The 15170-nt window shown below is 49.1% G+C and overlaps 1 protein-coding gene across 5 annotated transcripts; it reads right to left on the bottom strand.

The window, feature by feature from the left end:
* Positions 1 to 1270: 1270 nt before the first annotated feature.
* LRRC71 (leucine rich repeat containing 71) lies at positions 1271 to 15031 on the bottom strand. 5 transcript variants are annotated; one of them, XM_077258750.1, is made up of 17 exons: positions 14678 to 15031; positions 14515 to 14603; positions 10290 to 10319; positions 7676 to 7810; positions 7472 to 7609; positions 7294 to 7369; positions 7138 to 7212; positions 6351 to 6419; positions 6012 to 6171; positions 5847 to 5930; positions 5681 to 5770; positions 5460 to 5597; positions 5206 to 5320; positions 5053 to 5135; positions 1950 to 2058; positions 1670 to 1791; positions 1271 to 1534 (listed from the first exon to the last, which is right to left on the bottom strand). In XM_077258750.1, the coding sequence occupies exons 2-17, from the start codon at positions 14582 to 14584 to the stop codon at positions 1421 to 1423; spliced, it is 1608 nt and encodes a 535-aa protein (XP_077114865.1). In that variant the 5' UTR covers positions 14585 to 14603; positions 14678 to 15031; the 3' UTR covers positions 1271 to 1420. The 5 variants fall into 5 exon arrangements, with proteins under 5 accessions (XP_077114865.1, XP_077114888.1, XP_077114856.1 ...); XM_077258773.1 differs by lacking the exon at positions 14515 to 14603 and having other exon boundaries at positions 14678 to 14765; XM_077258741.1 differs by lacking the exon at positions 14678 to 15031 and having other exon boundaries at positions 14515 to 14671.
* Between the last annotated feature and the right edge of the window lie 139 nt (positions 15032 to 15170).

Raw genomic sequence — 15170 nt, 5'->3', positions numbered from 1 at the left:
ACCCAGCACAGCCGCCGCACCCAGCACAGCCGCCGCACCCAGCACATCCGCCGCACCCAGCACAGCCATGCACAGCCACGCACAGCCGCCTACAGCCACGCACAGCCTCCCACAGCCACGCACAGCCGCCCACAGCCACGGACAGCCGCCGCACCCAGCACAGCCGCCGCACCCAGCACAGCCGCCGCACCCAGCACAGCCACGCACAGCCGCCCACAGCCGCCGCACCCAGCACAGCCGCCCACAGCCACGCACAACCGCTGCACCCAGCACAGCCACCCACAGCCGCCGCACCCAGCACAGCCGCCGCACCCAGCACATCCGCCGCACCCAGCACAGCCGCCGCACCCAGCACAGCCACGCACAGCCGCCACAGCCATGCACAGCCTCCGCACCCAGCACAGCCACGCACAGCCGCCTACAGCCACGGACAGCTGCCGCACCCAGCACAGCCACCGCACCCAGCACAGCCGCCGCACCCAGCACAGCCGCCCACAGCCACGCACAGCCGCCGCACCCAGCACAGCCTCCCACAGCCGCCTACAGCCACGCACAGCCGCTGCACCCAGCACAGCCGCTGCACCCAGCACAGCCACCGCACCCAGCACAGCCGTCCACAGCTGCCGCACCCAGCACAGCCGCCCGCACCCAGCACAGCCACGTCACATACAGCCGCCCGCACTCAGCACAGCCACATACAGCCGCCCGCACTCAGCACAGCCACATACAGCCGCCCGCACTCAGCACAGCCGCCCGCACTGATGGGGGCGCAGGATGGAGCAGCACGTGATAGGATGGGGGCGCAGGATGGGAGCACATGACAGGATGGGGATGAGGATGGAGCAGCACATGACACGGTGGAGCAGCACATGACAGGATGGGGGCGCAGGATGGAGCAGCACATGACACGGTGGAGCAGCACATGACAGGATGGGGATGCAGGATGGAGCAGCACATGACACGGTGGAGCAGCACATGACAGGATGGGGGCGCAGGATGGAGCAGCACATGACACGGTGGAGCAGCACATGACAGGATGGGGGCGCAGGATGGAGCAGCATATGACAGGATGGGAGCAGCACATACCAGGATGGAGACCATATTCCAATATAAATGCTCGCCACCCGGGCGTAGAACGGGTTCAGTAGCTAGTATATATATATATATATATATATATATATATATATATATATATATATACATACATACACACACACACACACACCTAAAGGTGTACAAACCCTTTAAAGAAAAAAATGGGTGGTAATAGTGAGGGCGGTATTATCCATTTATTAATATTTTTCATTCAAATGTACAGTATAAGATCTTTTTAAAGATGTTAATATAGTACCGCTGCACATTCACATGATGATGTCACTTCCTTTGATCGATGACATCACTGGGATATTCCTGGAGCCTGTCACATGACCTGCTCGTCTTCAGAGGACCTGGAGGATTTGTGGATGGGGTCCCGCAAGAACATAATCTCCTGGATCTGGGCAAAGGTCGGACTTTCTGCTGGAAACCTGTTCTTCTGGAGATGAAAGGAAAGAGCATGATCAGTTAGGTTGGGGAACAGATTATAGTCTACAGACCCTTAAAATATGTTAGCTTTAACCAAAGTAGAGAACCCCCTTTAATTTAGATCTTTGGGTTTTGGAAGTCTTACCCCCAGGGACAGCCGAAGTAGTCCTGTGTGAGTCCTGGCACTAGACGATGCTTTAGCCTCCTGTACTTGAGCTTTCATTACTGTTAGGAAGCCATGCAGACCCTTCTCGGTGACCCTGTTACCTGTACACAACAGTCCAACTCTGAAATATCAGTATTATATTCTACCTCCAGGAGGCGCACTTCTAAATCTGATGAATACAATAAAGGGATGTGTATCTGGCGTTCCACTGCTCCCTCCGGACACATGTCTGACCCTGACTGCAGGAGGCGACACTTACGGGAAAGGTTCAGGTTCATCAGAACTTTATTTCCTGGCAGATAAACATTCCCGTCACGAAATTCAGCTGCTTCCAGCAAAGGGAGAGTGACATCAGAGGCCTCTGTCTGCTGCAAATGATCAAAGCCACTTCATAATACACTTCCAGGTTCATCCACACGGGGCAGTATTATAGTAGTTATATTCTTGTACATAGGGGGCAGTATTATAGTAGTAATATTCTTGTACATAGGGGGCAGTATTATAGTAGTTATATTCTTGTACATAGGAGCAGTATTATAGTAGTTATATTCTTGTACATAGGAGCAGTATTATAGTAGTTATATGCTTGTACATAGGGGCAGTATTATAGTAGTAATATTCTTGTACAGAGGAGGCAGTATTATCTATATATATAATTGTCTAAGGGTTTTTCCATCTGTCTGTCTGTCTTTCTGTCTGTCCTGGAAATCCCGCGGCTCTGATTGGTCGAGGCCGCCAGGCCTCGACCAATCAGCGACGATGATGTCATAAAGGACGTAGACATCCCGCGTCTCTGATTCAGTGACGGGCACAGTATCGACGTAGATGTCATAATGGTTGCCATGGCGACGATGATGTCATAAAGGTTGCCTCGACCAATCAGCGATGGGCACAGTCTGCCGTGAATTCTGGAATCATCATTGTCCATATACTACGTGGACATGCATATTCTAGAATACATGATGCGTTAGAGTCGGGCCACAGTCTAGTATAGTTATATTCTTGTACATAGGGGGCAGTGTTATAGTAGTTATATTCTTATACATATGGGCAGTATTATAGTAGTTATATTCTTGTACTTAGGGGGCAGTATTATAGTAGTTATATTCTTGTACATAGGGGGCAGTATTATAGTAGTTATATTCTTATACATATGGGCAGTATTTTAGTAGTTATATTCTTGTACTTAGGGGGCAGTATTATAGTACTTATATTCTTGTACATAGGGGGCAGTATTATAGTAGTTATATTCTTATACATATGGGCAGTATTATAGTAGTTATATTCTTGTACATAGGGGCAGTATTATAGTAGTTATATTCTTGTACATGGGGCAGTATTATAGTATATTCTTGTACATAGGAGCAGCATTATAGTAGTTATATTCTTGTACATAGGGGCAGTATTATAGTAGTTATATTCTTGTACATAGGGCAGTATTATAGTAGTTATATTCTTGTACATAGGGGCACTATTATAGTATTTATATTCTTGTACATAGAGGCAGTATTATAGTAGTTATATTCTTGTACATAGGGGCAGTATTATAGTAGCTATATACTTGTACAGAGGAGGCCGTATTATAGTAGTTATATTCTTGTACATAGGGGCAGTATTATGTACAAGAATATAACTACTATAATACTGCCCCTATGTACAAGAATATAACTACTATAGGGGCAGTATTATAGTAGTTATATTCTTGTACATAGTGGCAGTATTATAGTAGTTATATTCTTGTACATGGGGAGCAGTATTATAGTAGTTATATTCTTGTACATAGGGGCAGTATTATAGTAGTTATATTCTTGTACATAGGGGCAGTATTATAGTAGTTAAATTCTTGTACATAAGGGCAGTATTTAGGCCATGTTCACACTTTGCGGGTTTTACCGCGGATCCGCGGCGATTTTGATGCTGCGGGTCCGCAGCAGTTTCCATAGCGTTTACATTTACATGTAAACCCTATGGAAACCGCAATCCGCTGTGCACATGCTGCGGGAAAAACCGCGCAGAAACGCAGCGGTTTTAATTCCGCAGCATGTCACTTCTTTGTGCAGAATCGCTGCGATTCTGCACACATAGGAATGCATTGATCCGCTAACTTCCCGCATGGGGCTGTGCCCACGATGCGGGAAGTAAGCGGATAATGTGCAGATGGTACCCGGGGTGGAGGAGAGGAGACTCTCCTCCAGGCCCTGGGAACCATATTAGTGTTAAAAAAAAAAGAATAAAAATAAAAAATAATGATATACTCACCTCTCAGCGCTGCACGCGGCTGTCCGGTCGCAGGGTTGCTGTGCGAGCAGGACCTGCGGTGACGTCGCGGTCACATGACCGTGACGTCGCGGTCACATGAGCGTGACGTCACGAAGGTCCTTCTCGCACAGCATCTTTGAAACGGGACCGCCGCGTGCAGCGCCGAGGAGATCGGGACGTCAGAGGGTGAGTATACCCATTTTTTATTATTTTTAACATTACTATTGATGCTGCATATTGCTGCATATACCAACAATACGTAATGAAAAACATCCCAGTTAAATATAGCGAATAATCATAAATATAAACACTGTAGAAACCACATACATCCTAATACTGGGTCGGACTGTACCGGACAAACTGCAATTCAATATATCAAATAAACCAAAGAGAAAAAAAGCAGTCTAAAGTCCAATTATATGCAAATAGGAAAACAATCTTTATTAAGAATAACAGGTAAACAGAATAGCAGGGAAAGGATCCCTCATAGTATTCTCAGCAAGCATAAACAGGGCACAGACGAGTGCATATATAGATATCCATTATTAGGGACAATGTACCATATCTACAAAGTAATGCAGACATAGCTGCCGCTTAATGTAACTCATAGTAAACACAGTCATAGTTTAGGAGATAGTACATACCCGTATGGAAAAGATGTAGATCACTATGCACTCACTGCTGCGCCCTCCCCGACGCGCGTTTCGGCTTGATGCCTTGAAAAAGGTTTACCTGTTATTCTTAATAAAGATTGTTTTCCTATTTGCATATAATTGGACTTTAGACTGCTTTTTTTCTCTTTGGTTTATTTGATATATTGCTGCATATGCAGCATCAATAGTATAGGAGTAAACCCGCAGCGGAAACCGCAAAACTAACCGCGATAAATCTGCAGGGATAACCGCAGCGGTTTTGCCCTGCAGATTTATCAAATCCGCTGCGGGAGAACCCGCAGAGCACGCCGCAAAGTGTGCACATAGTCTTATAGTAGTTATATTCTTGCACATAGGGGCAGTATTATAGTAGTTATATTCTTGTACATAGGGGCAGTATTATAGTAATCAGAGGTGAAGTGCGGACTCTTAGGTGTTCTTGTCTCTTACCTCGTGCTCGGGTTGTGGCGCTCTCTTGGTAGCAGACTTCACCGCTTTTCCTCTTGTGTTCTTCTCCTCAGCTTTGAACATTTCTATGACATGTGATGGCAGTATTACTATTCCGAGACTGACAGTTTTTAGGAATCAGACCAGGTTGCTTACGTTTTTTGGCTGCTTTAGCGTCCTCCTTCTTAGCGGCTCCAGACTGTGTTCCCACAGCAGAGGTCCCAGTTGTCGCCTGGCTGACATTAGTTTTCTCTTCTTTCTTTTGGGGATCCTGAAACAAATTCATTTTACATCTCAGTGCGTGCCTTCTCCACACTGAGTAAGGCTGGCCATGTGGTATTTCTGGTGTTCTCTCGTATATGGGGAGATCCGAACTACGGTACGGTCAGGCTCGGGTCCATTGTGCTCACCTTTTCCTTCTCTTTCTTCTTTGTGACGCTCGTTTTAGTCTTCTGCCCCATCGATTTCTCGGCTTTCTCCACTGCGGAGCCACTGTGGTGGCTGAGCGGTCGCTCACTCTTGGCATCAGCGTGCCGTGATATGGTTGGCTGTAAAAATAAAAAAAGGTAACTATTAATCCTGGCATGAGCCGGTAGCACTCACAGCCAATTATGGTGGCGCTGCTCCTCACTGATCTGGGCTGGTCATGAGCATCCTTCTCCAGGAACAGTCGTCTCCTCTCCACAATTTCTGGATTAGTTAACGCAAAGCGTCCCAGAACCTAGGGCCGAGCAGGATAGGGCAATGTTATACCAACAGGGCAGGTGGGCAGCGAGGATATATGGTTAAGTACCAACCTCAGCCAACGCTAGGGCCCCCTGGTCTCCGATCAAGTTACTGGACAGGTTGAGGGACAGCAGTGACCGGTTGAACCTTAAGGCCTGTAATAAAGCATGATTCCGAGTCATGACCTTTCGATTCCGACCCTGAGGGTCCTGGACCAGCAGAGGATCTGTCCTTACTTTGGCGATATAGCCTGCCCCCATGTCCGTGATGTGATTGTAGCTGAGGACGAGGGCAGCCAGGTTCTTGTTAGCCACTTTCAGGCCCTGCAGGGCTCGGCCGATGAGTTGGGCCCCGACGTCACTGATTTGGTTATTTCTGAGGGATATCTGGACCAACCTGTGAAGGCAAAAAAAATGGCAGCTTAGCTGGTGTCATCCACCCTCATCACCTCATCCACTAAGCTTTGCCGACCCTTTATATTCAGGGTCTTAAAAGATGACACTGCCTCTAACCATAAAATGATGGCGGATCCTGGTGGTACATTATCATTTCAGAAGATGGTTCCCATTACTTACCCCAAATCCTCAGAGATTAACCTGTGATACGACTGGTCGGGCAAGGGGTTTCCTTCTAGTGACAGAACCCTGGAAAACACGGACAGGTATGTGCTATGGCATTATATAGGGGGTCCAACACCTCCATACTAGTACATGTTGGCTGTATGTGGGGGGAAATAGGAGCTATGTAATGCTGCCATCACCAGCCTGTAACAGAAGAGACCTGAGCGAGCTCAGAGCGCTGCTTTCTAACCATTAAATGCTGCCATCAATCTCCTACAGGAGCATTTAAAAGGCACAAGGTGGCGCAATCCTTTCCCCCGAAAACAAGATCATGGGGAACCGCTGGGACCACAGACCCCCACTCTCAACCTTCGCCATCTAGGCCAACCTATGAATGCTGGAAAGAAGTGCGGCATATAATACAAAGCAATCTAATGCTGGCAGGGTCCGCAACACAGGGCGCAAAAATACATTACAAAGTAACAAGAAAAAAGGTGGAAAAATATAAATAATAAAAGTTTCATCTAAAAATTTAAATTAAAAAAATTTATAAAATAAAAATATCTGATCTATCAAAGTCCGATTGATGATGGAAATTATTTAACCCTGCAATGGTCACTATTTCACAACATTTCGATTCCACCCCCACTCCCTATTTTTCATTATTTTTTTCCCCTATTTTTGGCCTAATATGTGGAAGGTGGAATAAAAAACTTGACAGTTCGTGGAAGAAGAGGAGATAAAAAAAACTAAAGAAAAAAATAAGTAAGCAAGCAATAATAAAGGACCACCCCCTGCTTACTTGACGCCTGGACAGCTCTGCAGAATGGTCACCAGGGAGGAGAAGGTTGCGTCCGTCAGGCCGACGTTCCACAGGCTGGGAGGAGACACAAAGGATGGGGAATCAGGGCTGTGCAACACTCGGGGAGAGAGTCAGCAATGCTGGTGGTTTCCTCACTTGATCTTCTGGAGGTTGGTCAGAGCTGGTAGACATTTGGCAAAGACTCCCATCATCTTCTCGTCGATCTTCCAGCCTGTCAACAACAGACATGGTGGTGCAGTTTAGGGAATTCTCTACCTATAAGCGGCGGGGGTCAAAACATGGGCAATATCAAAACTAAGGTAACCCCACTCACCCTTGATGCAGACCTCCCGAATAGATCGCGCGTCCTCTCCCTCCAGCTCCACCCGAATGCTTGGCCTGAAGTAGGAATAGCAGTCTCGGGGGGCCGAGCCGCTCAGGCTGTCCTTGTCCCAGGAGTCGGATTCATCTGCTGAAAAGCACAGAGCAATAATGGGGGAGAGAGAAGGGTTAAAGGACAGCTCTGCCCAAGACTTACCAAAAACGTTCCTGTCAGAGGCCGGGGTGCCCGGGGGCCGAGGTCGGGGGACCACTCTAGGGATCTCCATGAAGCCCAGGCGGGAGCACAGCTGAGTGAAGTCCTGCTCCAGGAGGCCGGTGCACTGGTAGTCATCTGTGGGGTCCAGGCACTAGATGGTTAGACGAACGGAGCCCCACAGATAGTGAGCATCCCCCCAGATAGTGAGCCTCCCCCCAGACAGTGAGCCCCCCGAACGTGAGCACTCCTAGACAGTAAGCCCCCCAGACAGTGAACCCTCCCCCAGATATTGAGCCCCTCCAAGATAGTAATCTTCCCGAACGTGAGCACTCCTAGACAGTGAGCCCCCCAGACAGTGAACCCTCCCCCAGATACTGAGCCCTCCCCAGATAGTGAGCCTCCGCCCAGACAGTGAACCCCCCAATAGTGAGCACTCCTAGACAGTGAGCACCCCCCAGACAGTGAGCCCTCCCCCAGACACTGAGCCCTCCCCCAGATACTGAGCGCTCCCCCAGATACTGAGCCCCTCCAAGATAGTGAGCCTCCCCCTCCCCCATAGTGAGCCCCTCCAAGATAGTGAGCCTCCCCTAGAAATTGAGCCCTCCCCCAGATAGTGAGCCCCTCCAACATAGTGAGCCTCCCTCCTAGATACTGAGCCCTCCCCAGATAGTGAGCCCCTCAAAGATAGTGAGCCTCCTCCTAGATACTGCACCCTCCCCCAGATAGTGAGCCCCTACAACATAGTGAGCCTCCCCCTAGATACTGAGCCCTCCAAGATAGTGAGCCTCCCCCAGATAGTGAGCCCCACTTCTAGAATCCTAAGCCATCCCCAGATAGTGAGCCCCACCCCTAGATCCTGAGTCCTCCCCAGATAGTGAGCCCCTCCAAGATAGTGAGCCTCCCCCTAGAAACTGAGCCCTCCCCCAGATAGTGAACCTCCCCCCAGACAGTGAGCCCCCCGAACGTGAGCACTCCTAGACAGTGAGCCCCCCGGACAGTGAACCCTCCCCCAGATATTGAGCCCCTCCAAGATAGTGAGCCCCCCGAACGTGAGCACTGCTAGACAGTGAGCCCCCCAGACAGTGAACCCTCCCCCAGATACTGAGCCCCTCCAAGATAGTGAGCCTTCCACCTCCCCCATAGTGAGCCCCTCCAACATAGTGAGCCTCCCCCCTAGAAACTGAGCCCTCCCCAGATAGTGAGCCCCTCCAACATATGAGCCTCCCCCTAGATACTGAGCCCTCCCCAGATAGTGAGCCTCCGCCCAGACAGTGAACCCCCCGATAGTGAGCACTCCTAGACAGTGAGCCCTCCCCCAGATACTGAGCCCTCCCCCAGATACTGAGCCCCTCCAAGATAGTGAGCCTCCCCCCTCATAGTGAGCCCCTCCAAGATAGTGAGCCTCCCCTAGAAATTGAGCCCTCCCCCAGATAGTGAGCCCCTCCAACATAGTGAGCCTCCCTCCTAGATACTGAGCCCTCCCCAGATAGTGAGCCCCTCAAAGATAGTAAGCCTCCTCCTAGATACTGCACCCTCCCCCAGATAGTGAGCCCCTACAACATAGTGAGCCCCCCCTAGATACTGAGCCCTCCAAGATAGTGAGCCTCCCCCAGATAGTGAGCCCCACTTCTAGAATCCTAAGCCATCCCCAGATAGTGAGCCCCACCCCTAGATCCTGAGTCCTCCCCAGATAGTGAGCCCGTCCAAGATAGTGAGCCTCCCCCCTAGAAACTGAGCCCTCCCCCAGATAGTGAGCCCCTCCAAGATAGTGAGCCCTCCCCAGAAAGTGAGCCCCTCCAAGATAGTGAGCCCTCTCCCAGATACTGAGCCCTCCCCAGATACTGAGCCCCTCCAAGATAGTGAGCCTCCCCCCTAGAAACTGAGCCCTCCCCCAGATAGTGAGCCCCTCCAAGATAGTGAGCCTCCCCCTAGAAACTGAGCCCTCCCCCAGATAGAGCCCCTCCAAGATAGTGAGCCTCCCCCCTAGAAACTGAGCCCTCCCCCAGATAGTGAGCCCCTCCAAGATAGTGAGCCTCCCCCCTAGAAATTGAGCCCTCCCCCAGATACTGAGCCCCTCCAAGATAGTGAGCATTCCCCCTAGATCCGGAGCCCTCCCCAGATTGTGAGCCCTCTCCCAGATACTGAGCCTCCCCCAGATAGTGAGCCTCCCCCCTAGAAACTGAGCCCTCCCCCAGATACAGCCCCTCCAAGATAGTGATCCTCCCCCCTAGAAACTGAGCCCTCCCCCAGATAGTGAGCCTTCCCCCTAGAATAGATCTTGAGCCCTCCCCAGATAGTGAGTCCTCTCCCAGACACTGAGCTCTCCCTTAAAAGTAAGCCGCCCTAGATACTGAGCCCTCCTCCAGATATCGAGCCCTCCCCCAGATATCCAGCCCTCCCCCAGATATCGAGCCCTCCTCCAGATAGAGAGCCCCTCCTCAAGATAGTGAGCCCTCCCCCAGATAGTGAGCCCTCCCCCAGATAGAGAGCACCCAGAAGACTAACTACTATATACAGCTGGTGGTGGGAATGTCCAGCGCCAGACCAACGCCCTACTGACAGATAGGTAGGAGAACCAGACACGTGCTAGGAGGGAAGACCCCACTAATCTTACCGGCGGAGGGCAACGGCTTCTCCGGATTACCTGAGGAGAGAGGACGAATCACGCAGGATTAGATACACAGCTCAGCAGACAGTAACACACTGGATTAGATACACGACTCAGCAGACAGTATCACACAGGATAGGATTAGATACACAGCTCAACAGTCAGTATCACACAGGATAGGATTAGATACACAGCTCATCAGTCAGTATAACACAGGATAGGATTAGATACACGGCTCAGCAGACAGTATCACACAGGATAGGATTAGATACACGGCTCAGCAGACAGTATCACACAGGATAGGATTAGATACACAGCTCAACAGTCAGTATCACACAGGATAGGATTAGATACACAGCTCATCAGTCAGTATCACAGAGGATTAGATACACGGCTCAGCAGACAGTATCACACTAGATTAGATACACGGCTCAGCAGACAGTATTGCACAGGATAGGATTAGATACACAGCGCAGCAGACAGTATCACACAGGATAGGATTAGATACACGGCTCAGCAGACAGTATCACACAGGATAGGATTAGATACACGGCTCAGCAGAAAGTATCACACAGGATAGGATTAGATACACGGCTCAGCAGACAGTATCATAGGATTAGATACACGGTTCAGCAGACAGTATCACACAGGATAGGATTAGATACACGGCTCAGCAGACAGTATCACACAGGATAGGATTAGATACACGGCTCAGCAGACAGTATCATAGGATTAGATACATGGTTCAGCAGACAGTATCACACAGGACAGGATTAAATAGACAGCTAAGCAGACAGTATCAGACAGGATTAGACACACAGCTCAGCAGACAGTATCACACAGGAGAGGATTAGATACACAGCTCACCATACAGTATCGCAAAGGTTAGGATTAGATAACACGGCTCAGCAGACAGTATCACACAGGATAGGATTAGATACACGGCACAGCAGACAGTATCACACAGGATAGGATTAGATATGCAGCTCAGCAGGGGGTATCACACAGGATAGAATTAGATACACGGCTCAGCAGACAGTATCACACAGAACAGGATTAGATACACAGCTCAGCAGACAGTATCACACAGGATAGTGTCTGCTGAGCTGTGTATCTAGTCCTATCCTGTGTGATACTGTCTGCTGAGCTGTGTATCTAATCCTGTTCTGTGTGATACTGTCTGCTGAGCCGTGTATCTAATCCTATCCTGTGTGATACTGTCTGCTGAGCCGTGTTATCTAATCCTAACCTTTGCGATACTGTATGGTGAGCTGTGTATCTAATCCTCTCCTGTGTGATACTGTCTGCTGAGCTGTGTATCTAATCCTGTCTGATACTGTCTGCTTAGCTGTCTATTTAATCCTGTCCTGTGTGATACTGTCTGCTGAACCGTGTATCTAATCCTATGATACTGTCTGCTGAGCCGTGTATCTAATCCTATCCTGTGTGATACTGTCTGCTGAGCCGTGTATCTAATCCTATCCTGTGTGATACTGTCTGCTGAGCCGTGTATCTAATCCTATCCTGTGTGATACTGTCTGCTGCGCTGTGTATCTAATCCTATCCTGTGCGATACTGTCTGCTGAGCCGTGTATCTAATCTAGTGTGATACTGTCTGCTGAGCCGTGTATCTAATCCTCTGTGATACTGACTGATGAGCTGTGTATCTAATCCTATCCTTTGTGATAGTGTCTGCTGAGCTGTGTATCTAATCCTATCACAAAGGATAGGATTAGATACACGGCTCAGCAGACAGTATCACACAAGATAGGATTAGATACACAGCTCAGCAGAGGGTATCACACAGGATAGAATTAGATACACGGCTCAGCAGTCAGTATCACACAGGACAGGATTAGATACACAGCTCAGCAGACAGTATCACACAGGATAGTATTAGATACACGGCTCAACAGAGTATCATAGGATTAGATACACGGCTCAGCAGACAGTATTACACAGGACAGGATTACATAGACAGCTAAGCAGACAGTATCAGACAGGATTAGATACACAGCTCAGCAGACATTATCACACAGGATAGCATTAGATACACAGCTCAGCAGACAATATCACACAGGATAGGATTAGATACACAGCTCAGCAGACAGTATCACACAGGAGAGGATTAGATACACGGCTCAGCAGACGGTATCACACAGGATAGGATTAGATACACGGCTCAGCAGAGGGTATCACACAGGATAGGATTGGATACACGGCTCAGCAGACAGTATCACACAGGAAAGGATTAGATATACGGCTCAGCAGACAGTATCACACAGGATAGGATTAGATACACGGCTCAGCAGACAGTATCACACAGGATAGGATTAGATACACGGCTCAGCAGACAGTATCACACAGAATATGATTAGATACACGGCTCAGCAGACAGTATCACACAGGATAGGATTAGATACACGGCTCAGCAGACAGTATCACACAGGACAGGATTAGATACACAGCTCAGCAGACAGTATCACACAGGATAGGATTAGATACACGGCTCAGCAGACAGTATCACACGGGATAGGATTAGATACACAGCTCAGCATACAGTATCACACAGGATAGGATTAGATACACGGCTCAGCAGACAGTATCACACAGGATAGGATTAGATACAAAGCTCAGCAGACAGTATCACACAGGATAGGATTAGATACACAGCTCAGCAGACAGAATCACACGGGATAGGATTAGATACACGGCTCAGCAGACAGTATCACACGGGAGAGGATTAGATACACAGCTCAGCAGACAGAATCACACGGGATAGGATTAGATACACGGCTCAGCAGACAGTATCACACGGGAGAGGATTAGATACACAGCTCAGCAGACAGAATCACACAGGATAGGATTAGATACACGGCTCAGCAGACAGTATCACACGGGAGAGGATTAGATACACTGCTCAGCAGACAGAATCACACAGGATAGGATTAGATACACAGCTCAGCAGTCAGTATCACACCGGATAGGATTAGATACACAGCCCAGCAGACAGTATCACACAGGATAGGATTAGATACACAGCTCAGCAGTCAGTATCACACCGGATAGGATTAGATACACAGCCCAGCAGACAGTATCACACCGGATAGGATTAGATACACAGCCCAGCAGACAGTATCACACAGGATAGGATTAGATACGCAGCTCAGCAGACAGTATCACACAGGATAGGATTAGATACACAGCCCAGCAGGCAGTATCACACAGGATAGGATTAGACACACGGCTCAGCAGACAGTATCACACAGGAGAGGATTAGATACACAGCTCAGCAGTCAGTATCACACCGGATAGGATTAGATACACAGCCCAGCAGACAGTATCACACAGGATAGGATTAGATACACAGCTCAGCAGTCAGTATCACACCGGATAGGATTAGATACACAGCCCAGCAGACAGTATCACACCGGATAGGATTAGATACACGGCTCAGCAGACAGTATCACACAGGATAGGATTAGATACACAGCCCAGCAGACAGTATCACACAGGATAGGATTAGATACACAGCCCAGCAGGCAGTATCACACAGGATAGGATTAGATACACAGCCCAGCAGGCAGTATCACACAGGATGGGATTAGATACACGGCTCAGCAGACAGTATCACACAGGATAGGATTAGATACACGGCTCAGCAGACAGTATCACACAGGATAGGATTAGACACACGGCTCAGCAGACAGTATCACACAGGATAGGATTAGATACACGGCTCAGCAGACAGTATCACACAGGATAGGATTAGACACACGGCTCAGCAGACAGTATCACACAGGATAGGATTAGATACATGGCCCAGCAGTCAGTATCACACAGGATAGGGTTAGATACACGGCTCAGCAGTCAGTATCACACAGGATAGGATTAGATACACGGCTCAGCAGACAGTATCACACAGGATAGGATTAGACACACGGCTCAGCAGACAGTATCACACAGGATAGGATTAGATACATGGCCCAGCAGTCAGTATCACACAGGATAGGGTTAGATACACGGCTCAGCAGACAGAATCACACAGGATAGGATTAGATACACGGCTCAGCAGACAGTATCACACAGGATAGGATTAGATACACGGCTCAGCAGTCAGTATCACACAGGATAGGATTAGATACACGGCTCAGCAGACAGTATCACACAGGATAGGATTAGATACACGGCTCAGCAGTCAGTATCGCACAGGATTAGATCCAGGCGGTACCTGCGCCCCTCGCCTCCTCCTCGGTGGTCTCTCTCCCGGTCTTATCCCTCTTTTCAACCTTCTTCCCCATAGTCACAATCCTGATGATCCTGCAGGCAGGAGTGACAGTTCTTAGCACCGGTGTAACCTTGCTGGGATATGTAGTGCCATGCTACACACGCACCTCTTGCAGGCTCAGCGTCCTGTAACTATGGTAACCACGGAACGCAGTCCGGTTCAGCTATCAACCAATCAGCTTCTAAAACAGGACTTTACACCGGAAGTAGGGCGAGAGAAAGAAACATGGCCGCGGCGGCTTCGTGGCGGGTGTTAGAGCAGCTGTTATGTACGGTGCATGATAAATAATCCGTGCGTGCGGAGGTCGGGCAGGTCGTCTGCGAGGGTCGCTGTGGCTGTGCTGTAATTAGTACTCGCTGCCTCAGCCACCGCGGGTCCCGGATTCGAGCAGCGCGGTCACGTGCACAGAGCAGCGCGGTCCTGTAGTGCCAAGCAACCAGCGCTGTAAAGTGCCACACACAGCGCGTCCTCCGTTGTTATGCCAACGGGTCAGCCATGTTCCTGCCAATAGGAGCCGCCTAGTGGCCACACTGTGTCTGCGTCATTTTTTAGAAAAGGTTTAAACATTTATCAGCAATTTCTCATTTTTTTCCAATAAA

This window comes from Ranitomeya variabilis, chromosome 1, assembly GCF_051348905.1.
Source record: "Ranitomeya variabilis isolate aRanVar5 chromosome 1, aRanVar5.hap1, whole genome shotgun sequence".
NCBI lineage: Eukaryota > Metazoa > Chordata > Amphibia > Anura > Dendrobatidae > Ranitomeya > Ranitomeya variabilis.
This window is presented reverse-complemented; position numbering and strand designations above follow the sequence as displayed.